The 26,185-nt window shown below is 42.4% G+C and overlaps 1 protein-coding gene across 3 annotated transcripts; it reads left to right on the top strand.

The window, feature by feature from the left end:
- On the top strand, window positions 1-24,850 carry mmd (monocyte to macrophage differentiation-associated). Of its 3 annotated transcripts, XM_045714256.1 has the most exons (8): window positions 1-597; window positions 2,182-2,279; window positions 11,315-11,396; window positions 13,187-13,347; window positions 13,836-13,910; window positions 21,678-21,779; window positions 22,033-22,102; window positions 23,185-24,850. In XM_045714256.1, the coding sequence occupies exons 2-8, from the start codon at window positions 2,266-2,268 to the stop codon at window positions 23,386-23,388; spliced, it is 708 nt and encodes a 235-aa protein (XP_045570212.1). In that variant the 5' UTR covers window positions 1-597; window positions 2,182-2,265; the 3' UTR covers window positions 23,389-24,850.
- The last annotated feature ends 1,335 nt before the right edge of the window (window positions 24,851-26,185 follow it).

Genomic DNA, 26,185 nt, shown 5'->3' on the forward strand with positions numbered 1-26,185 from the left:
TTTAGTGATTCCAGCTCCACTGAAGGCCGTCTTCCATTCTCCGTCCCATCCACCAGCTGTTTCTTCTTGGCCTGTGGGCCACACAGTATGAGGCAGCTACCATGGGCTTTAAGGAAAACTTCTCGGAGATTGATCCTGTCACTTTGAACCTCTGCATCCTTATCGCCAGCTATGTTATCTTGCTTCTGGTGTTCCTGATATCTTGTATAATGTATGACTGCCGGGGCAAGGATCCAACCAAGGAGTACGCGCCGGACCCTGTGCCTACCCAATCCCCCATCAGACTGGTGGTAATGCAGCAGACCACCCCTTCTCCACAACATCAACGCTGGGACCAGACCAATATGGTCACCTCATATGAGCCTCAGCCCAGTCCAGACTTCAGGGAGAAGAAGAGCACCATGGTCTAGATTCTAGAAGGACTACTGCGGTGCTGAATAACTCAGTCCACCACCTATTGGAATAATCGCAGCGGGATAAACTTTTGTACATATATGTTTTTTTAAATCTGTTTCCACATTTATTTTTTAGACTGTATTTTTCCCTGGTGGCCAGGACAATGCTAGGATTGGACCTGCAGAAGACCAGTCTGAGACGGTAAGAGAGAGGCATGTGTGTGCAGTGTTGATGCACATGAAATCCGTCTTTTAGAAAGCTCTGGTGGATCACAGAAGCCTACAGCCTGTTCTAAAAGAAGAAATGTCACAACTGATAATCAACATGGAATTCAGGAGCTGTACTATTAACAGTGGTTTGTGTTACACGACATGAAAGGGAAATGCAATTGACTGGAAAATGGTTGCAGTTTTCAAACCTTATCTTTGCACGTAGCTCAACTATTTATTACATCACAGAATGCCTCAGTGTTTAAATTTGATACAAAGTATTACCAGTTATCATTTTTCATTTTTAAAGAGAGACAGGTCTGTCCCCTCTCAGTGAGCGTTCATTGTCATCTTGCTTCACTACTTTGTCAAATGTTACTTGACAGACATTTGTATGATGCTCTGCTAGTGTAATGTTTTCATCGATGACAGACTTGTTGCCCTATTTCAATCAGGACTCAGGACGAGTGTATTACAAAGTGTGCCCTGGCATTTTCAGATTAGGAGATTGCCTATAAACAATACGAGGAAATGTTGGGCAAACTAAGGTAGCCATTAGCCAATTACATAACTTGACAGTGTTGAGTCTCTATGAAGTAACCAACCACAGTTCAGCCAAGTGCTGTCCAACCATGGTCATGACCTGTGAGGCCCAGATTATTCTGCTATTTTGAGACTTGCTTCTTTAATCGCTCTCCCACCCACCATGAGAAACAGGTTATTTATGGAGCCCATTTCAGATGTGTACCTGCTAACCCTTTGAGGTGAAGACATGTGATTTGATTCAGCCAACACAAGTTGATACATGTAAATAAATACACTAACAAATGCTATGTAACGGTTTATATACAGTTAACTGTTAAGCTGTATTGAAGATACAAATGGTCAGAGTAACACATCAATCAATCAATATTGCATACCGTGTACATTTTCTGAAGTGCTTATTGTTTTGTATAATTTCCCTGTATGAGTAGTAGCTTCCTGTACAAATGTTCCCTTATGAATAATGAAACTACAGACGCTTGATACAGACTACTCCTATCATCAAGCAAAAATAAACATACTTTCTAAATAGTGTTTTACTTTGATAATTGCTGAATCCTATCAGTGCATGTAAATATTACATGGACTGTTCCAATAAAGAGCTGCAGTATCTAATACTGATAAAGGTGTCCGCAGCACACGCATGGCTATTTCCTGACTGTAGGGTCCAGACTGCCCAGGGCACTTCCCTTGTTGGTGATACAGAGAGCACACCATGCATTGCCCGGATAAACCTGTATCTCTCGTGACACAGATACGATGGGAACATTGTATTCCCTAGCCCCACACCAGTCATAATGTAGTGCAGCTCTGCAGTGTACACGTGAAACGAGCAAAGTCCCATAGATATTTATTGATGTGACGCAGGGCTGTTACTGTAGGTCCTGAGTCCTGACTTTGCCTAATGTGCAGTATATGATTCACTAAATAGCCAAATCTATGCACAGATTCCTTGACTTGATGTTGTCTGATTCCAATGTGTTTCCTCTTTTATTCTGACTGGCAGTGTTTCCATTTGGCATCTGTGTTATAGGTATATGAGACGCTAGAGAGGGTCTGTCTTTTGTTATGTTGTCCTAATGCTGAAAGGGGAGAAGGCATCCACAATGCAGACCTCATGAGGACTCGCAGGTATGAATTGTCGTGACCATACATTCCCCTCCCGAAATTCACTAGGCCATCACAGACTCCATTGAACGACTACAGTATATTGTGTCAATCTGCTTGAATTAGGATCTCTAAAAGAGAGTGCAAGCTGAGGCTATAAACTGAATTAAGCCCTTGCATGTAATATAATTAAACGCCAGTAATCATACATTCACTCGAAGGTGTGACGGAAACCCGTAGTAGTCACTGCCAAAACTAGCACCTGTACACACCGAAATAACTTTGCCTATGCCGTCTTACCTGGAGCATAAACAAATTAAGCTGTTTTAGTCCTTATACTTACAAATGCTACATGTATGCATCTTGCCCTGAGCTGACACACCTGGCAAAGCAGCTCCAATAGCTTGATTACAGTACAACATCAACATCAACACCTACAGTACCAACAGAAGATTACAGTACAGCAACATAAACACCTACAGTACCAACAGAAGATTACAGTACAACAACATCAACACCTACAGTACCAACAGAAGATTACAGTACAACAACATCAACACCTACAGTACCAACAGAAGATTACAGTACAACAACATCAACACCTACAGTACCAACAGAAGATTACAGTACAACAACATCAACACCTACAGTACCAACAGAAGATTACAGTACAACAGCATCAACACCTACAGTACCAACAGAAGATTACAGTACAACAACATCAACACCTACAGTACCAACAGAAGATTACAGTACAACAGCATCAACACCTACAGTACCAACAGAAGATTACAGTACAACAGCATCAACACCTACAGTACCAACAGAAGATTACAGTACAACAACATCAACACCTACAGTACCAACAGAAGATTACAGTACAACAGCATCAACACCTACAGTACCAACAGAAGATTACAGTACAACAACATCAACACCTACAGTACCAACAGAAGATTACAGTACAACAACATCAACACCTACAGTACCAACAGAAGATTACAGTACAACAACATCAACACCTACAGTACCAACAGAAGATTACAGTACAACAGCATCAACACCTACAGTACCAACAGAAGATTACAGTACAACAACATCAACACCTACAGTACCAACAGAAGATTACAGTACAACAGCATCAACACCTACAGTACCAACAGAAGATTACAGTACAACAACATCAACACCTACAGTACCAACAGAAGATTACAGTACAACAGCATCAACACCTACAGTACCAACAGAAGATTACAGTACAACAGCATCAACACCTACAGTACCAACAGAAGATTACAGTACAACAACATCAACACCTACAGTACCAACAGAAGATTACAGTACAACAACATCAACACCTACAGTACCAACAGAAGATTACAGTACAACAACATCAACACCTACAGTACCAACAGAAGATTACAGTACAGCAACATAAACACCTACAGTACCAACAGAAGATTACAGTACAACAGCATCAACACCTACAGTACCAACAGAAGATTACAGTACAACAGCATCAACACCTACAGTACCAACAGAAGATTACAGTACAACAGCATCAACACCTACAGTACCAACAGAAGATTACAGTACAGCAACATAAACACCTACAGTACCAACAGAAGATTACAGTACAGCAACATAAACACCTACAGTACCAACAGAAGATTACAGTACAACAGCATCAACACCTACAGTACCAACAGAAGATTACAGTACAACAACATCAACACCTACAGTACCAACAGAAGATTACAGTACAACAACATCAACACCTACAGTACCAACAGAAGATTACAGTACAACAACATCAACACCTACAGTACCAACAGAAGATTACAGTACAACAACATCAACACCTACAGTACCAACAGAAGATTACAGTACAACAGCATCAACACCTACAGTACCAACAGAAGATTACAGTACAACAGCATCAACACCTACAGTACCAACAGAAGATTACAGTACAACAGCATCAACACCTACAGTACCAACAGAAGATTACAGTACAACAACATCAACACCTACAGTACCAACAGAAGATTACAGTACAACAGCATCAACACCTACAGTACCAACAGAAGATTACAGTACAACAACATCAACACCTACAGTACCAACAGAAGATTACAGTACAACAGCATCAACACCTACAGTACCAACAGAAGATTACAGTACAACAACATCAACACCTACAGTACCAACAGAAGATTACAGTACAACAGCATCAACACCTACAGTACCAACAGAAGATTACAGTACAACAACATCAACACCTACAGTACCAACAGAAGATTACAGTACAACAACATCAACACCTACAGTACCAACAGAAGATTACAGTACAACAGCATCAACACCTACAGTACCAACAGAAGATTACAGTACAACAACATCAACACCTACAGTACCAACAGAAGATTACAGTACAACAGCATCAACACCTACAGTACCAACAGAAGATTACAGTACAACAGCATCAACACCTACAGTACCAACAGAAGATTACAGTACAACAGCATCAACACCTACAGTACCAACAGAAGATTACAGTACAACAACATCAACACCTACAGTACCAACAGAAGATTACAGTACAACAGCATCAACACCTACAGTACCAACAGAAGATTACAGTACAACAGCATCAACACCTACAGTACCAACAGAAGATTACAGTACAACAGCATCAACACCTACAGTACCAACAGAAGATTACAGTACAACAACATCAACACCTACAGTACCAACAGAAGATTACAGTACAACAGCATCAACACCTACAGTACCAACAGAAGATTACAGTACAGCAACATCAACACCTACAGTACCAACAGAAGATTACAGTACAACAGCATCAACACCTACAGTACCAACAGAAGATTACAGTACAACAGCATCAACACCTACAGTACCAACAGAAGATTACAGTACAACAACATCAACACCTACAGTACCAACAGAAGATTACAGTACAACAGCATCAACACCTACAGTACCAACAGAAGATTACAGTACAACAACATCAACACCTACAGTACCAACAGAAGATTACAGTACAACAGCATCAACACCTACAGTACCAACAGAAGATTACAGTACAACAGCATCAACACCTACAGTACCAACAGAAGATTACAGTACAACAACATCAACACCTACAGTACCAACAGAAGATTACAGTACAACAGCATCAACACCTACAGTACCAACAGAAGATTACAGTACAACAACATCAACACCTACAGTACCAACAGAAGATTACAGTACAACAGCATCAACACCTACAGTACCAACAGAAGATTACAGTACAACAACATCAACACCTACAGTACCAACAGAAGATTACAGTACAACAGCATCAACACCTACAGTACCAACAGAAGATTACAGTACAACAACATCAACACCTACAGTACCAACAGAAGATTACAGTACAACAACATCAACACCTACAGTACCAACAGAAGATTACAGTACAACAACATCAACACCTACAGTACCAACAGAAGATTACAGTACAACAACATCAACACCTACAGTACCAACAGAAGATTACAGTACAACAGCATCAACACCTACAGTACCAACAGAAGATTACAGTACAACAACATCAACACCTACAGTACCAACAGAAGATTACAGTACAACAACATCAACACCTACAGTACCAACAGAAGATTACAGTACAACAACATCAACACCTACAGTACCAACAGAAGATTACAGTACAACAACATCAACACCTACAGTACCAACAGAAGATTACAGTACAACAGCATCAACACCTACAGTACCAACAGAAGATTACAGTACAACAGCATCAACACCTACAGTACCAACAGAAGATTACAGTACAACAGCATCAACACCTACAGTACCAACAGAAGATTACAGTACAACAGCATCAACACCTACAGTACCAACAGAAGATTACAGTACAACAGCATCAACACCTACAGTACCAACAGAAGATTACAGTACAACAACATCAACACCTAGGGAATCACACCATCTCTTTATCAGTTATTGACAGAGAGAGACACTTATATTCTTGAAGAAATTTACTTGGGAAAATGTATTTCCCAAAAGCTGGAATCAAGAGATTCCAACTGATGAGAAACTAGCAATCTGAAAGGATCATGTTCTGCTGAGTATTAAGATGTAAAAATAATTACCACTAAGATAGAATACCACGGAATCCCGTCTAAGAATATACTGTATGGGAACAAATAATTGTACCATTTAGAAAAGGCAACATGTTGCAGGACAATGGGGCTCCTAAGGTCTAATGTGAACATACATTCAAATGTTCTAAATATCTGAAAATGCTTGCAGTATTTTTGTCAACAGTGAAGATCAATGTTGCACCAATGTATTAGCTGGGTGCAGGCCGGCTGTCATGTCTCTATGCAGACACTACACCAGTAATCCTTTGCTACAGGGGGAAATGTGCTTTACAGGTTAAAAACACGCCATACTCAGCTTGTTAGCTGCTAGATCAATTCTGAACTCTGTTGAGGCTGGGACACAACACAGGCTCTATCTTACTTTACAGCAGTTTGATTTATTGATTGAAATGGGCATTGACAGCATGGCTATAACATACACTAATATATCCACCATGCCATGAATTGCAAATAGCAGCCATTTTATTTCCATCTCTTTACTGAAACCTCGAAGGGCACAGCTATGTATTTAGATGTTTAGCCTTTTCACATTGACAACATTGATTCATCAAGCATCTGAATATCACACCTTTACATTTCTTGTCATCTTTGTCAGACAGAATTAGCGTTGTTGTTATTCTAAATGTGAGGATGGGAATATTCCGTGGCTTTTCCTAGAGGTGTTTACGGCCTATTGTAATCCACAGTATTGGGATTCCCATGTCTTCCTTTTTTAGAGGTACTGCATTCCAGCATGAAACAGTAAACCAATTACAGAGCTGTTTAACCCTGGCATCACGTGTCTTCACAAAGCCTCTGTTATCCTGTGGGTAGTCCCACCAGTGTCTGTCTTACAGTAGCCACTAAAGATGTCATATTAACAGCATGGCCTGCTGTGTGCATGTACAGTACAGTACATTGCTGTTGGGCAGTATGGAACATTGTTTAGTACTGTTGATCTACATGGTGTAGAGAGCTTTTACATCCTTGCAGAGGGCTTTGTTCGGCAAGCTTTGCGTGTTTAAAAGCAATCAATGAAAATAGGTCACACACAGCCTTTACAGTATGTGTAGCCATATTGTAACACAGAGGGTGATTCTTGTCTGATGCTTAACATAATACCTGACCTGAGGGACCTTTAACCGCACTTCCTCTGTAACATGAGCTCTTCCACTTGCACTGCCGTTGTGGCTAGTGGAGTAAATGAAATTGGTCTTCAGGTTATTGACTGTGAGCAGAGTGGTGTAACTGATGAACTCTGCATGTGCCTCTAACATGTAACAGTGTCAGAAATAGAATGAGCTAAACACTGTTTTCTAGCATATTTACAAACACAGGGACACTATGCTGAGCTGCTAAACCCTGTGTTTGTATGACAGAATGCCAACCTCCATGTCTCAGTCCTGTATCGCATTAGGGGTGTTAGCATGGCACCATGGGGGAACTGCAGCCTTCCAGCAAGAACAAGGAAACGCTAAACCCTAACATATGGCTGCTCGCATCCTCCCGTTGTCTCTGCTAATGTCATTCTTAAAAACCCTGCCTGCCTGCCACCCACCATCTCAGCTGTACTTCCACAGCTCGTAAACCATGAGCTCCTCCTGGGCTGGATAAACCACCACATTTGAACTGTCCGGTGCATGGTGTACCCTAGGGATAGGATCTTGTGCAAAAAGTGGATTTTACTTTCATGAACTACAATACACATTAGGCTAGGGCTACTTTTGTAATCCTTTGGCATCACAACATATAAAACCAGAGAGATTAATTCATACTTAGAGGCTTACCCGTCTGTCCAAATATAACATGTGAAATCTTTCTTTAAGGGGTTGATTATACATCTTATTCTGAGTTTACCAATGCAAACATTTAAAATGGATACATTTGGGAATGTTATCTTCTCATGCATAAATGTGCTGGTTATTAATGGTTCTGAAAGGTATTTTGCAATGCCACTGCGTTGAAGTTGAGTCAGTATGGGCTTATGTTTCACTCTGGTTGTAATAGCCCAAAGACAAAAAAAACTGCAGGCATTTGTCAGTCTGAAACTCATTAAGCCTGCATATCGCACTTAAAGTCTTATGTAAACAGCTATGTGTTGTGTTATCTAATGCTGTTCCTGAATGATCCAGTTACATTACTGTCACTGTTATGTAACTCTATGGGTTAGAGAGTGCTCATCAGATACCTTGCTGATGTGCAATTCAACATAGGCTAGCAGCACATTATTTTGTGTCCTGTCCACACACAGCACAACACAATTACCCATAGGGACATATTTGCATCTGATAACACTGTGAACTAATCTCTTTGCATGCAAGTATGCATCTGTTGAAACAGGCCTATGATGTAATATCAGTTTATTTGCTCAAGTTTATTGACACTGAGATAAAAAGTCAATACTAAATGGCTGAATTTGGAAAAATAAATGATTCATTCATGACACAGGACATGATATTGGACTCTGAACAGAATACAATTTTTTTTGTTATGCACATTCAGGTTTTCGTCACAAGTTGCCACACCCACAAGGTCATAAACCCCGGCAATTTATACAACTTCTCTTCTTGAAATTAAAATCTGATTTAAAAACTAACGCTAACATTAACCTCACTTCTAACCGTATGCCTAAACCCGAACCTTAATTTAAGACCAAACAGCAACTTTTGGTTCTTATGAATTTTTTTCCGATAAAGCATTTTAACTTTAGGGTTGTAGTAACTAGTGGAAACCCAGGGTTGCTGGTTGAAAAACAAAAGTAACTACTACTGTTACATCTGTCTATCATGGTGTGACAGATTTTGAGACCTCCTCCAGCTACCCATACTGTCATCAGATCTTTGATTGGTCAGATGATGTCCTACGCTTTTAGTGCTATTATTGGTTGAAGCATCCGTCAGTCAAAATCTCTTTGCATGAACTAAATACAATTCAATCGTGAAAAAGGGAACAACGCCGGTGTCTACAAGGGGACACAAGTGTCAGGAGGATATGTCTTTGCTAAATGATTGTATTAATGTCATCGATTGAAGCTAGTTTATATTTGCAGCACAATGGTATTAAGGGAAATGCTAAAATAGTGTCTTGATGTATTGATTTGGACTGGGGGTATCTTATTATGTGTACAGATGACTGATTAGTTGATGACGTTAGCTGGGCCTTCACTTTCTCTTGTTTTGGCTAGCTTTATAATTTCCCATTTGGCTAGCTTGCTGATTTCCTATTTTTGACTGTAGCTCGCTAGCTAAATCTTGCTTCGTGATTTCCTCCCTTCGTTTTGCGTGAAGGCATTGATATGAAGAGAGTGAACAGCCTTCAAAGGTGGGTTAGCTGAAAATGTGGCAGTGTTCCAATGTTTGCATTATGATGAATTTAGCTATAGATAGCTGGCGTTCATTTGTTCAGGCAAGTGGTCTTGTTAACGTAAGTGAACCTAGCTATTGGCATTTACTGAGCCTTATTCTTAGATGGATTGTTTGTTTGTAGCCATGAATGAAGCAGAAACATGGTTATTGTAGCATGCAGTACTATAGCCTACTAGGTACAATGTTTCCCACCAGGAAATGCGATATAGCACAGGGAAATGGAATCCGGTAAAACAAGTCGCCATAATTGTCCAATCATGGCTTTGTAAATAATGGGTATATGTCCTTGATGAAGGGTAATTCCATGTTATCAGGGTGACGCTGAGACTCACTTTTAAAATGTGTGGCAAACAAAAACGATTGATCGCAAAGTTTAAAAAAACATACACCTATATGCAAAATTATAGTTTTAACAATTGCCACTGTTCATTTTACAAAATACTTATTTGAGGAACAGTGCAGATGCAAAGTTTGGTAACAGTATGACAGTACAATCTCCCTCCGTTTTTTATGTGACCACGTTTTTCAAAAACTCTATTGAGTAAGTACTTCGAATTAAGATTCAAAGATGATTGCATTAAGAATTAGGTGTCAGCTATGATATGACACCTTGAGTATGAACAAATCTATTTTGGTTATTGAACTACACTAAGTGAAGTGGATCAATACCCGGTAACAGAAGGACTGTAACAGATTAACATCATGGGTCTGTACTATACAGAAATGTATAATTATGAATATCATTCTCTTCGTGGTGATGTGTCCTATGCAAAGGTAGAAAAATGTAATATTTAACCCTAATGAGCTCTGTCTCCATACTTGACCAAATGTGGTTGGTCCAGACCAGACCAAATCTCTACCAATCATAGATGTCTATGTTTCACAAGTTTGGACATCACAGTACAGTAAATAAAAGTATAGTGCAGTAGAGTATATAGTTCAATACAGCACAGTATAGTTCAGTCCAGAAGAGTATATTACATTATATGGTACTCTACTCATGTGCTCTACTGTACTGAACTCTACTTTCATCTCGGTGACCAGAAATCAAAGCCTTTGCATATTCCACATTTTTAGCATTTAAAATGGTTGAAAAATGTATCTATGTCTTAATTTTTTTTTTAAATACAGACTCTTAGCTTTCATTTGGAACAAAATGTTATATGCTCCTATAAACTTCAGGTTGGTGCTGATGGGTTCTTTTACATGGAAATGACCTGAAACTAAACAACTTTTCTTTTTTTCTTTGTTCATTGTTCAATCACTAAAATGTGAATGTCTTCTTGTGTTAGTTATATGCTATTTTTCTTTGAGATGTACTGTATGTCAGTTTCTTGTCTTCTTGTGTTATTTTCCTGTTTCCTTCAATTGGCATGGCATACTGTTGCATGAACAACCCAGAAACATTGTGGGAACAGCCCTGAATCAGGATAACCTCTAACACCAGTATTGTAACAGCCCCTAGTCCTGCCCACTACCTGCCCCACTAACACTTGCTGCATGTTGCTGTATGTTTCAGGTTCATGAACAGGCGGGCCTCTGCTAACTGCCGCTACCAGCCCACCTGTTATGAGCATGCTGCAAACTGCTATACTCACGCGGTGAGTTCACCTCTAAGTGTAGGCCTACTGTACAGTCGTGGCCAAAGGTTTTGGGAATGACACATTCATTTCCACAAAGTTTGCTGCTTCAGTGTCTTTAGATATTTTTGTCAGATGTTACTATGGAATACTGAAGTATAATTACAAGCATTTCATAAGTGTCAAAGGCTTTTACTGACAATTACATGAAGTTGATGCAAAGAGTCAATATTTGCAGTGTTGGTCTTTTTCAAGACCTCTGCAATCTGCCCTGGCATGCTGTCAATTAACTTCTGGGCCACATCCTGACTGATGGCAGCCCATTCTTGCATAATCAATGCTTGGAGTTTGTCAGAATTTGTGGGGTTTTGTTTTTCCACCCGCCTCTTGAGGATTGACCACAAGTTCTCAATGGGATTAAGGTCTGGGGAGTTTCCTGGCCATGATCCCAAAATATCGATGTTTTGTTCCCCGAGCCACTTAGTTATCACTTTTGCCTTATGGCAAGGTGCTCGATCATGCTGGAAAAGGCATTGTTCGTCACCAAACTGTTCCTGGATGGTTGGAAGAAGTTGCTCTCGGAGGATGTGTTGGTACCATTTCTTTTATTCATGGCTGTTTTCTTTGGCAAAATTGTGAGTGAGCCCACTCCCTTGGCTGAGAAGCAACCCCACACATGAATGGTCTAAGGATGCTTTACTGTTGGCATGACACAGGACTGATGGTAACTCTTACCTTGTCTTCTCCGGACAAGCTTTTTTCCAGATGCCCCAAACAATCGGAAAGAGGATTCATCAGAGTCAATGACTTTACCCCAGTCCTCAGCAGTCCAATCCCTGTACCTTTTGCAGAATATCAGTCTGTCCCTGATGTTTTTCCTGGAGAGAAGTGGCTTCTTTGCTGCCCTTCTTGACACCAGGCCGTCCTCCAAAAGTCTTCGCCTCACTGTGCGTGCAGATGCACTCACACCTGCCTGCTGCCATTCCTGAGCAAGCTCTGCACTGATGGTGCACCGATCCCGTAGCTGAATCAACTTTAGGAGACGGTCCTGGCGCTTGCTGGACTTTCTTGGGCGCCCTGAAGCCTTCTTCACAACAATTGAACCGCTCTCCTTGAAGTTGTTGATGAGCCGATAAATGGTTGATTTAGGTGCAATCTTACTGGCAGCAATATCCTTGCCTGTGAAGCCCTTTTTGTGCAAAGCAATGATGACGGCACGTGTTTCCTTGCAGGTAACCGTGATTGACAGAGGAAGAACAATGATTCCAAGCACCACCCTCCTTTTGAAGATTCCAGTCTGTTATTCGAACTCAATCAGCATGACAGAGTGATCTCCAGCCTTGTCCTCTTCAACACTCACACCTGTGTTAATGAGAGAATCATTGACATGTCAGCTGATCCTTTTGTGGCAGGGCTGAAATGCAGTAGAAATATTTTGGGGGGATTCAGTTCATTTGCATGGCAAAGAGGGACTTTGCAATTAATCTGATCACTCTTCATAACATTCTGGAGTATATGCAAATTGCCATCATACAAACTGAGGCAGCAGACTTTGAAAATTCATATTTGTGTTATTCTCAAAACCTTTGGCCACGACTGTACAAAGACAGGTTTTCAAATGTCAGACCTCAATTGCTCTTTTTCCCATGCTTAATTCTATCGACAGAATTCTACCTGGTGCTGATAGGGTTATGGAGAAAACGCATTTGACCAAAAACACTATCATTGTAGACTACACTGAGTGTATGTTACAAGGATAGTTTTCAACAGTTGGTAATGTTAATCTGTCACCCTTTGTCTGTACCCTGCAGCTACTCATCGTACCAGCCATTGTGGGCATGGCCCTGCTGCACCGGCTCTCAGATGACCGCTGGGAGAAGATCACAGCCTGGGTGTACGGCATGGGCCTGTGTGCCCTCTTCCTGGTCTCCACAGTGTTCCACATCATCACCTGGAAGAAGAGCCACATGAGGTGAGGAGGCAGAGGAATGTTCGCTAGACCAGGGGTCTTCAACCTTTTCTTGCCAAGGGACTCCCTCCCAGGCAAAACGGTGACCCAGGGACCCCATCATAAGTTAGCAAAAATAAAATTTTACATGTCTTATCAGGTGAATGGAAAGGAGAAGTAATCAACATTTTTAAATGAATAGATTTGTTTGATTATTTTGACCTCCCCACATTATAATTGAAAGAGGAAGTGTAAACTCATAGCCTATTAGTTAGAAAGGTAACTCCAAACTCATTTTCGCTAAGAGCAGCTGTTTAGCTGGTTAAACAAAGGTTAGCCATGTGTTGGTAAAAATGAAAGTCCAGCAACCGATTACAGCAACCGGTCTGACTACCTGAGTTATATTATACAGCACCCAGCACATAATAATTTTAATTGCATACTAGGTATGAGTGGGCAGACGCAATCAAAGGCCAAAGAGAGAAATACTGAATGCTTGGTCTTGATTCTAGGTCTGTGGAGCACTGCTTTCATATGTGTGATAGAGTGGTCATCTATTTCTTCATCGCTGCCTCCTACACACCATGGTAAGTTCTATTTCTTCATCGCTGCCTCCTACACACCATGGTAAGTTCTATTTCTTCATCGCTGCCTCCTACACACCATGGTAAGTTGTATTTCTAATACCAATTTCCATATGTCACTTATGGGATGCACCTAAGGGGCGGATCGCAAGCTCGAAGTATCCAATCACACAGCGTATGTTGGAGACAGAGTGACGAATGAGGTGAGCCCCTCTCCTTCATAAAGGTAGCCACTCGCCCGCCAACTGGTCATTCACGCCTCTACCTTGCGGAAGTTACCGCATTCATTAAAAGCTCTCCTCAGCACAACTAGATTCCTGTCTTTCTAGTGAACTGTTCTCAGGCGAACCGTGAGGTTAACGCTGCCGAACTTAGAACCTCAGCTCTTGTCGATAGTGTTGCGTACTGACCGAAATGAACATTTTTGCTTCGAGTATTAGTCACTTTCTACTCGTTCAGCCTCCGGTTTTCAGGTAGTGCCACACGGCTGGCTACCGAGACTCGGTTAGCCCTCGCGTCGGCTAACTAGGTTAGCACACACCGTAAGGCTTTAACTAACCACTAACAAATGTCTAGCTCCTGCCGCAATGCTTAAGCTAAACTGGCTAGCAAACTACAAAGCATGCTAACCACACCAGCCTTACTACCAGCAACACTGCACTATTGCTAGCTCTCTTGTCTGGTTCAAATCTACTTTTACACGTTTGTATTAACTCCCTAATGTTGATGTCTTCACCCCCGCGGAAATCGAATTAGCATAATAAAAAGAAACTCATAAAATCTGTCAGTTTAAGCTAGAGATGTTTTTTTTTTTTTGCATTGGATGCGTATCAAGCCATAGCATCCGCCTATGTAACACTTCCGCATCGGCGTTGAAAGGTGACCGAGCTAGAGCAGTGTTTGTCAGACCATGAGACATCCCGAAAATCGGTCTTCTCACAAAATCGTCTGTAGCGTCCGAACGGTTTGGGTTACAAACTATTATTGGCTACGACCTCCACAAGCATCTTGAGACTCGTCTGAAGTCGGTACTGCCGATCTGCCAACTTCTGTCTGTAGTGTCCGAACAGTTTGGGCTACACACTAATCTAACGTACATGTCGGTTATTTTGCTCTAGGATGCCCACAGGCCTCACAAGAATCGTCTGAAGGTCACCTGAAGCATTCGGGAAAATGTATGGAAGTAAATTATATATACAAAAGTATGTAGACACCCCTTCAAATTTGTGGATTTAGCAATTTCAGCCACACTCGTTGCTGACAGGTGTATAAAATCGACCACACAGCCATGCAATCTCCATAGACAAATATTGGCAGTAGAATGGCTTTACTGAATTGCAACTGTAAGTGCTGTTATTGTGACGTGGAAACGTCTAGTTGTTTAACACTCGCTACCAAAGTCAAAACTGCTACTGGAAGCAATGTCAGCAAAATAACTGTTTGTTGGGAGCTTCATGAAATGGGTTTCCATGGCATAGTGAATGCATAGTGACAACTTTAAAGTTTGTTGCAGGAAGAATAATGGTCTGGGGCTGTTTTTCATTGTTCGGGCTGGGCCCCTTCGTTCCAGTGAAGGGAAATCTTAACGCTACAGCATACAATGCCATTCTAGAAGATTCTGTGCTCCCAACTCTGTGGCAACAGTTTGGGGAAGGCCCTTTCCTGTTTCAGCATGACAATGCCCCTGTGCACAAAGCAACGTCTAAACAGAAACGGTTTGTCGAGATTGGTGTTGAAGAACTTGAGCCCTGACCTCAGCCCCATTGAACATCTTTGGGATGAATTGGAACGCCGACAGCGAGCCAGGCCTAATCACCCAACATCAGTGCCCGACCTCACTAATGCTCTTGTGGCTGAATGGAAGCAAGTCCTCGCAGCAATGTTCCAACATCTAGTGGAAATCATTCCCAGAAGAGTGGAGGCTGTTATAGCAGTAAAAGGTGGACAAACTCCATATTAATGCCCATGATTTTGAAATGAGATGTTTGACGAGCAGGTGTCCACATACTTTTGGTCATGTAGTATATACAGTGCATTCGAAAAGTGTTCACTCTTTTTCCACATTTTGTTACGTTACAGCCTTATTCTAAAATTGATTAAATAAAATACAAATCCTCATCAAGCTACACACAATACCCCATAATGGGCTCCTGAGTGGCGCAGCAGTCTAAGGCACTGCATCTCAGTGCTAGAGGCGTCACTACAGATACAGCCTGGATTCGAACCAGGGTATCACAACCGGCCATGATTGGTAGTCCCATAGGGCAGCACACAATTAGCCCAGCGTCGTCCAGGTTCTTAACTGACTTGCCTAGTTACATTTAAAAAAATGACAAAGCAAAAACTGTTTTTTAGAAATGCTTGCAAATGTATAAAAAACAATACCTTATTTACATAAGTATTCAGACACTTTGCTATGAGACTCGAAATTGAGCTCAGGTGTATCCTGTTTCCATTGATCATCCTTGAGATGTTTCTACAACTTGATTGGAGTCCACCGAGACTCTTCCTAGAGCTGGCCTCCCAGCCAAACTGAGCAATCGGTGGAGAAGGGCCTTGGTCAGGGAGGTGACCAAGAACCCGATGGTCACTCTGACAGAGCTCCAGAGTTCCTGTGTGGAGATGTGACAACCTTCCAGAAGGATAACCATCTCTGCACCAATTAGGTCTTTATGGTTGAGTGGCCAGACGGAAGCAACTCCTCAGTAAAAGGCACATGACAGTTTGCCAAAAGGCCTGTAAAGGACTCAGACCATGGGAACTAAGATTCTCTCATCTGATGAAACCAAAATTTAACTCTTTGGCCTGAATGCCAAGTGTCATGTCTGGAGGAAACCTAGCACCATCCCTACGATGAAGCATGGTGGTGGCAGCATCATGCTGTGGGGATGTTTTTCAGCGCCAGGGACTGGGAGACTAGTCAAGATCGAGGGAAAGATGATTGGAGCAAAGTACAGAGAGATCCTTGATGAAAAGTGCTCTGGAGCAGGATAGGACCTCAGACAAGGGCAAAGGTTCACCTTCCAGCAGGACAATGACCCTAAGCACACAGCCAAGACAACGCAGGAGTGGCTTCAGGACAATGCTCCGAATGTCCTTGAGTGGCCCAGCCAGAGCCCGGACTTGAACCCGATCGAACATCTCTGGAGAGACCTGAAAATAGTTCTGCAGCCCATCCAACCTGACAGAGCTTAAGAGGCTCTACAGATAAGAATGGGAGAAACTCCCCAAATACAGGTGTGCCAAGCTTGTATCATCATACCCAAGAAGACTCGAAGCTGTAATCGCTGCCAAAGTACTGAGTACATGGTCTGAATACTTACGTAAATGTTATATTTCAGTTTTGTATTTTTAATATATTTGCTAACATTTCTGAAAACTTGTTTTTGCTTTGTCATTATGGGGTATGCAGGACAGCGGAGTCAATCACCACCTTCCGGAGACCCCTGAAACCCCACCTCTTTAAGGAATACCTGGGATAGGATAAAGTAATATTGTAAAGTGGTTGTTCCACTGGATATTATAAGGTGAATGCACCAATTTGTAAGTCGCTCTGGATAAGAGCGTCTGCTAAATGACTTAAATGTAAATGTAATGTAAATGGTATTGTGCGTAGTTGGTGGGGGGGACTATTTTTTTTTATATATTTTTTTGATAACTAAAAAATTCCAAATCAAATAGCAAAATAATCCTTGTTATGACCTTCTTTAAAATAATTCCATATAGCTTAGTAGTAGCTCAAGTTCCGATGTCTCTGTATCAATTGGCCAGCTCTGGAAAAATACTCCTATCCCGTATGGCCCCGCTAAGAAACTGCTTCCCACAGTGACAGCCTGCCTCAGAGAGGCTAGGAGCTCATGGAATAAGCCCCTTACCAGCAGCATCCTGAATCGGGGTTCCCTAGCAAGGACATGTATGATCTGGGTTTTGCAACCCTCCCAAGGTGGAGCCGTCACTGGCTGACCACCTCCACCCCACACGCTGTGCTGCTAGCACTACTGGCACTTTCCTCCCTGGAAAGATGGATCACTTTATTGCCTCCATTTTCCATAAGACATACAGAGCTTTGGACCTTTAAATCTGAGATCTTAACGTGACCTCTTTATTGTTGGCCTACCAGGCAGAGTTACAGGAGGATGTGGGGGAAGCAACTGGATTCAGGTACTCTGAATCCAGTTTCTTGGGATGAGATCTGTATGGCTACAGATCTAAACCTCTGTGCCTCCCATAATGCCATCCAAGGCTGTGGTCATATTATGAGTCTGGCGGTGGTGGGAGAATGGGCTCTTTGACTAAGCTTATCCAGCTTGACAGACAAAGAAAAAGTGGACCTCCTGGATGCTCCTGTGATACCCAAGGAGTTGTTCGGCCCGCTGTCGCCGCCATGCAGGAGAAGTGCGACGTGTATGGAAGAAGGTGAAACCTTCAACTTCTGCCTGCCCCGCAAACCAGGCCCTTTGGCAGCCCGTTGGTCACTGCAACTCGACTTAGCTTCACAGCAAGGACAGGGCAGCAAGCTGGCCTTAGGGGCCCTAAACCCCAGCGACACAGCAGACTGCCAAAACCCAGGCTAAGCCCTTGAACCAAGGCAAACCTGAAGCCAAACAATCCTTTTCTGCGGCCTCAGCAAGGTTCTGGCCTCCTAACCCCCCTCCTAACCCCCCTGGCAAGAAGTGCCAGTCAAACTAGGTCACAGCCCTAAGTGGCAGTGGAGGATAGTGTGCAAAGCCTATGGCCTCTCTCTCAGGTTTAACGTAAGCTGTCCCTCCCCCTCACGTGACAGTGGTGAGGCACTACTGTAAAAAAAAATATATATATACAAATATGTATACACTACTCCCTTTTGCAACAGCGCATTTTCGTGACATTGCTCACATGGGAAGATGGAGGATGTGCACTCTTACCACGAGTGCCATCCCCCTTGGACTCTCCGCTTGGCACCTTCTCATGTTTTAGCCAGGGATGAAAAAGTTAGCATGTCCGTTCTCCCTCCGGTCTCTTCTGACGTACGGAGCTGGATGACAGATTGCTATTATACCATGGCATCCTTATTTGTCCTTGCCTTACGGCATTGTTGACTCTAACTGTCTTTTGCACTAGCAACACAGTAAAAACAGGCTCATGTGGGCACCTCCTCGGTACTACCACCTGGAGGCGCCATCACGAACTGAGCAAGGCAGGGGAGAAACCTTGCACCTTTCTGTTTTCATAGGGACAAACAGGAAATCAGGTTTCCCGGGTTCACTTTAAGGACCAGTCTTTTTTGGGCAACTTAGCTATATTGATAGAAAACTATTTTTGTTGATCTATAGGACAGTCAGTACAGTATTCCATATTCCAAAAATAAGAGGGGGGAAATGGTTACCTTTGCTGGGCCCCGGAGCCCCAGACAGCAATCTGGTACACCAAGTCCAACGCGCTCTGGCGTTTTTTCCTTGTCCCGTTCTTACCTGCGCTTGGTTTGTGCAGTCTGAGATTAGGTCAGCTCCACCTTTTCTTTCTGAACGAGCGGCTGAGGAGATCTTCACTCATTCTAACCCTCCCTTCTGGGGTAGGGCCAAAACAGACCAGACACATACAGGCAACTGCCAAAATAAAGGAAACACCAACATAAAGGGTCTTAATAGGGCGTTGGGCCACCACGAGCTGCCAGAACAGCTTCAATGTGCCTTGGCATAGTTTCTGCAAGTGTCTGGAATTCTATTGAAGGGATGCGACACAATTCTTCCACGAGAGGCTTTGATGGTGGTGGAAACCACTGTCTCAGGCGGCACTCCAGAATCTCCCATATAACCCCCTATGCTTCTTTTAGACCCCTCTTTCAAAGAAAATGAACTAATGGGCAACTGGGCATTTTTATACATGAGCATGATGGGATGTTAATTGCTTAATTAACTCAGGAACCACACCTGTGTGGAAGCACCTGCTTTCAATATACTTTGTATCCCTCATTTTCTCAAGTGTTTCCTTTATTTTGGCAGTTACCTGTAGCTGATCTATTGCTTAGGATTAGGATCTGGGTAACCAGCATGTTTCCTTCTTTCTTTTGGCTACACGGGTTGCCCCGTTAGTCATTCCATTGGCCGGTCTCTCTCGCGCAAAGAACCCCGCTCCGGGACACGGTATAGCCATACCTATTGCCACCTGCAGTCCAAGAGGATCAAGCAGGTTTTGCAAGAAACATTCATGCTCATATGCCTTCGATACATTACGAGGTATCCTAGTTAACTGGGACAGTCTTTGCCTCTCCCCCCAGTGGGGTTATTATGCCCCGGGGTGAGCATGACACTCGCGTGCTGGCACTTTAAACCAGTCCCTGAGAACCCGGCCTCCCCATCTATCCAGACTGACTCGAGAAGACACTGTTAGAAGCGTCAACCCTATAATGGTCTTTTGGAGACCCCGCCCCTAAATTATGATTAGGCACCACTAGGGGTGGAAGCAACGGCACACCCTCTCAAGGGTAATGCCCTATGCTTTTTCTCTCTCCTAGGCCTGACACCCCCACTCTAAGCAGAGCAAGGTAACAGGTCTTCGACCCCCGCAATGACCAGGTGCACCTTGGTTAGCGGAGACCACTCTCCTGCTCTATAACCAGTCCTGGTAGCCACCGTTATGAAGGGATCCACGGACCCTAACGTACGGAAAGATTTGCACCCTCACCCAGTAGCCGTGACCCTCTGAGCATAGCCCGTGGGAGGATAAATCTGAATGCGACAAGCTGGCCACTCAAGATCTTTCACAATCCAGAGTGCCAGTGCCCCACATACATGCCCATTGTTTGGAGAAACAGACAATGTGTTTTTTGGAGAAGTGGTGTAACCTACACAGATCATTCCTTAAATGCTCCGTATGCTTCATTGCAGGACTTTTTTTGGACCGAGGGAAGATCTCCAAACGTCCAGTTGACTGCTATCTCGCCTGTCACACAGACCTCGACGGGTGTTATACTTCTCTTTCTAACCCGCTTTACCGTCTGCCCTATGCCTGTAAAACAAATAAGCAGGCTGCACACTCTGGCAGCCAACCTCTGCGTTTTTGGGGGGGCACCTCCCTGCAAAGGCCCCCTACATCATTAATGGCTATATTGAGATAGTGTAGGCTATTGTATTGGAAAATATAATAGCAAGGTTACAGCCCGGAAGGGCTCATTCCACTAGAGGTATGGCTACCTCTTGGGCACTGGTCTAAGGCATCTCTTAGGGGAGATTTGCGCTATAGCGTGTTGGGCCACCCCTCATATGTTTGTGTTTTTCACCGACTGGATGCCACTGCACCTTCGTGGGGCATACTCCCTCAGTGTCGGAGCCTCTGAGGGGTGATGCTGTTGGAGCTACCCTGGCTTCAGAGAGCATGTCTGTGTTATGGGAGTTGACCATATCCCATAAGTGACACATCGAAAGAAGTATTAGAAATAAAATGTTGGGTTACTTGTGTAACCCCGGTTCTATGAGAATGAGTGAGATGTGTCACCGCTTTTCCCTGTTCGCAAGAGCGCAAGGACTAGAGGCATGCTTGAAAATGACCAGTTGGCTGGCGAGTGGCTCCCTTTATGGAGAAGAGGGGCTCACCTCATTCGCCAATCGACCAGTCTGTCTTCAACAGACGCTGTGTGATTGGATAATTCGAGCCACATGTCACTGGTATTCTCATATAACCGGGGTTACACAAGTAATTCTAAATTATCTCATGTATGTGATGAGGATCATGTAGTTGGTATGTTTCCCTAGGCTAAAGTGTGGAATGAACATCATCTTTCTCTCCTGCCAGGTTGAATCTTCGTGAGCTTGGCCCACTCGCAGTTCACATGCGTTGGTTTATATGGCTAATGGCTGCTGCAGGAACAATATACGTCTTCAACTACCACGAAAAGTCAGTATGATAACCTTTCTGCATTTGAATGATGCCTTTTTTGCAATGTAAATATATATATATATTTTACTAAATCTTCATTGGAGTAATTGGATATGTACAGACTACGGTCTCAATGAATCCTATAACAATGAAGCTGATGAACAGGGCCATTGTTATATCTGCTAACCATCATCACTTTTGTTCTCAATTTTGTAGTTTTTCTGGTGATAAAGTAGGTCTTATGGATTATTGTGTGTTTTTTTTGTTCTAGGTATAAAGTTGTTGAGCTCGCCTTCTATTTGACTATGGGTTTTTTCCCTGCGTTGGTTGTGACATCAATGGTAACGTACTCAGTTTACATATTGACTTTCTGCTGTAATCTCCTTACTCAGCCACCACCCACACTCACAGCGGTAGTGGCAGTGCTGCTAACATTTGCATCTGCTGCTTACTGTTTGCTTTGACACTCTGTTTTGAGCTATCTGGCAGACGCATTAAACATGACCAATTTTACATAACTTAATTTAAATGGCCCTAGAAAATCTGGAATCTGTCAATTCCACCAAACCAGTGTCTACATATGTGAAAACAGCTCATTTCTGTGATCTGTGGTTAAAATAAGAAGGTCCTAAAAAATGCTTCTCTGCGACATCACAGGGTAGGCTTAAAAGGGAAAAACTGTGATTTTCAAAACCTGCAATGAGTTTCTTGCCCAAGGGAAGGTATTTTCTTGCTCCCCACGTCTCCATCAATCTCATAGTGTTTGAAAATCACTGTTTTTAAAATGGTTCAACTTTTGATGATGTCATCGGGTAGAACTTTTCACTTCATTTTTTTCTATAAAACTTAGAAATGGGGATAGTGCTGGAGATAGTGGTGGAGTTGTTCTAAGGTGCTCTATCGTTTTGCACCTTTGTAATGCCTACCGTCATCAGGTGTTCTTGCAAAAACATCAAGTTAATGAATTTGTTAATGTGTGTATTAGTGACTTACTATACATTATCAGTAGCATCCATCACCAAGGTGTAGTGATCACAGCCTCCATCACCACCCTTCACTTGTGTACCACTATATCCCTCAAACTAATCTCTGGACCTTGAAGCCAGTCCCACTGCATTTTTTCATTATTTCCCTCTAATCAGGGTCTGATTTAGACCTGGGACTCCAGCTGTGTACAATTAATTATTAGGTAGGACAGAAACCCAGCAGGCTCCGGACCTAGGGTAAGAGTTGAATATCCCTGCGCTATATGAGCAGCAGAATATCTGTTGTTTAGCTTCTTATGCCCCCTTGTGGACTTCTTGTGGTAGTTCACTCAGACTCCAAAGGTTTTTAGGGTTTGTATTACTGTACTATATGCTGAACCTTGGAGAATAATATTCTAGTCCTTTACATTAGATTTTGTTCCCCAAATTTTCCACAGAACAACACGGATGGACTGTACGAGTTGGCCTGTGGGGGACTCATCTATTGCCTGGGCGTGATCTTCTTCAAGTCGGACGGGGTCATCCCGTTTGCCCATGCCATCTGGCACGTGTTTGTGGCGCTGGCTGCAGCCGTGCACTACTACGCTATCTGGAAGTACCTCTACAGGAGTCCCCCTGCTAATACTATTCGGGATGCCTGACCCCCACCGCGTCAAGTAGGCTAACTGAAAACACAGTGCCCTCCAGTGCCTCTCGACATGGGCACCAGCAAATAAAGACTCCCACAACTGCCCACCGAGGATGCAACCACAGCTGGAAGGTTTACTGTTTCCAGGTAGGGAACAGTTTTTCTTTGACTGGACACACTGAACAAAGGTTACTTGTAATTCTGTTTTTGTACAACTATTATTCAGTTGGAACCCCCAAACAACTAAAATGATCAACTTTTGACTTCCATTTGGAAATTGTTCTCATCTTCTACACATAATGATACTTTGGGCTGTATTGATATCAGTGTTTTGTATCACTTCAAAGTCGGTCACATTCCATACTTACTATCATGTGTCATTTGTAGTGATTTTGTCAGTCATCTTATTGATTGGAAAGCAGATGGGAAGGACATTCAATTGACTTGGTTATTTTCACTCTGAGGTAAATGTGCACAGGACACATTGGACACAAAATGTCTGAATCAGTATTTATCAGAATCTAAGTGCAGTCTTATTTTTCTGAAGCACTTTTGTATGATAAGAACCACAAAGAACCATTGGATATGATGTTTAATAAGTACTCTGATTTGTGTAATTGTATTCTTTCTCACAAATATGGAGCCTTCAGAAGGTGAGTATTTCAGTTGGTATAGCTTTTAAAAAAGGGTCTCTGTGATTGGACTGAACTTCCAGAAGGATACAGTATCTACAGTACATCTGAGATGTCCTGTACTTCTGCACAAATTATCACTGCTGCCACTTTTATGGTATAGTAAATAGTTCCATTATATCACACACTTCCTGATTTTAAAAACTCTCCTCACATCTTAAATTACCCTTCTGTTCTTTGTATTAATTTTCACCTGTTATGTGTTTTTGGATCTTCAATGGAACTGCATTCCCTACCTTTCTTTTGAGGAGTATTTGCCATTTCAGTTGAGAAACTATGAAGACCAGTATCATTATACTATGAAGTTGAATTGATTGAGAAACGTGTCATGTACAACCAACCCTATAATGATTTTTAATGGTTGGTAGATTTATCCATTTTTAGCTTTCTCACTTGTTTCTCAAATTGCCAGAGACAGTTTTTGGAACAGGTGTTCACAAATTTTCCTTGCGTAAAACACTGTACAGCCCTTGGTGAGCATGCCTTTGTTTTTCCCCTCCCTGACATTTTGTTAGCTATGCTGAGTGGAGAAATCAGATGATTTTGTTATGGATTGTAGCCATTCTGAAATGTCTTGCTCCCTTTACCACAATGTTTTGTAATATTTGTATATTCTGTTTTGGCACATGATCCCATTCTGGCCTTTTTTAGGGAACACATCTGCTCGTTAACTCTCTACTTTATCCATTGGGTGTATTGGTGCTGTACATATAGAAAACAATGTTCACTCTGTAACAAATAGGTTACTAATGTGTCGATGAAAAATAAATGCCCTCAACATCGTTCCTTTCTTCTCAGTTTGTCCATGTCTTGTAAATGTGTACTAGATCTATAGGTTGAAACTATAGCTGACCTCTGGGGGCTTGTCACAGCACTTCATACAGACAGAAAACACATTTCTCCATTGTTCTGTGTAGGAAACCAAACCTTCATTAAAGGAGTTGCATTTCCGCTTAGCTCATTTCCTCCATGGACAGAATGGTAGCCAGACAGAGTCCCAGCAAGAGACCTTCCAATCACTGACCTTGATGCTTGAGACAGCTGCTGGGCCTGGGAGCTTTTTGATCAATCAGTCTGGCAGGTGGATGATAAACACACAAGCCACTGAAATGTTGATACCAGCGGTTTCATTCATTTAGTACCATGTCCTGAACATGCCACAACTGACCTTAACCCAGCCACCTGTAAATGTTTTTTACTCCTTTAGAAATACTAGTTATGACATTACTTTCCTAAATGTATGCTAAACATTAGGAACAATTTCCTAATATTGAGTTGCACCCTTTTGACCTCAGAATAGCCTCAATTTGCTGGGGCATGGACTCTACAAGGTGTTGATCATTCCACAGGGATGTTGGCCCATGTTGACACCAAAGCTTCCCACAGTTGTCAAGTTGGCTGGTGGACCATTCTTGAAACACACAGCAAACTGTTGAGCGTGAAAAATCCAAAACCGTTGCGCCCGGCACCATACCCCTTCAAAGACCTTAAATCTTTTGTCTTATCCATTCACCCTCAACAGCACAGATACACAATCCATGTCTCAGTTGTCTCGAGGCTTAAAAATCCTTCTTTAATCTGTCTCCTCCCCTTTATCTACACTGATTGAAGTGGATTTAAAAAAGTGACATAAAGGATCATAGCTTTAACCTGGAGACACCTGGTCAGTCTGTCATGGAAAGAGCAGGTGTTAATGTTTTTTATAAGCCGGGTGGTTCGGGCCCTGAATGCTGATTGGCTGAATGCCATGGTATACCATGGGTATGACTAAAAAGGACTATTTACTGGTCTAATTACATTGGTAACCAGTTTATAATAGCAGTAAGGCACCTCTGGGGCTTGTGGTATATGGCCAATATACCACAGCTAAGGGCTGTTCTTAGGCACAACACCTCCTCGGGCCTTATTGCTTAAGTACTATATAGACTCAGTGTATATAGTAAACAATTTGAAAATGTTTGACACCAGCAGAAATAACAAGTGTGACACTCATCAAAAGAAACAGAAAATACTTTAGACACTGTAAATTACAGAAAGGGAGGCCAAGGACTGAATATCATATGTTATGCATTCATTCCATGACAAACAAGACAGAATACTCCTTTCATTGTGTATCTA

This window comes from Salmo salar, chromosome ssa03 (genome assembly GCF_905237065.1).
Source record: "Salmo salar chromosome ssa03, Ssal_v3.1, whole genome shotgun sequence".
Classification (NCBI taxonomy): domain Eukaryota; kingdom Metazoa; phylum Chordata; class Actinopteri; order Salmoniformes; family Salmonidae; genus Salmo; species Salmo salar.

Excerpts from the sequence above, each read along its gene's own strand:
- mmd (XM_045714255.1), top strand. The coding sequence starts at position 560 with ATGCTAGGATTGGACCTGCAGAAGACCAGTCTGAGACG. Across the intron at positions 598-11,314 it reads CAGAAGACCAGTCTGAGACG|GTTCATGAACAGGCGGGCCT; the intron begins GTAAGAGAGAGG and ends TGTATGTTTCAG. Across the intron at positions 22,103-23,184 it reads CGTTGGTTGTGACATCAATG|AACAACACGGATGGACTGTA; the intron begins GTAACGTACTCA and ends AATTTTCCACAG.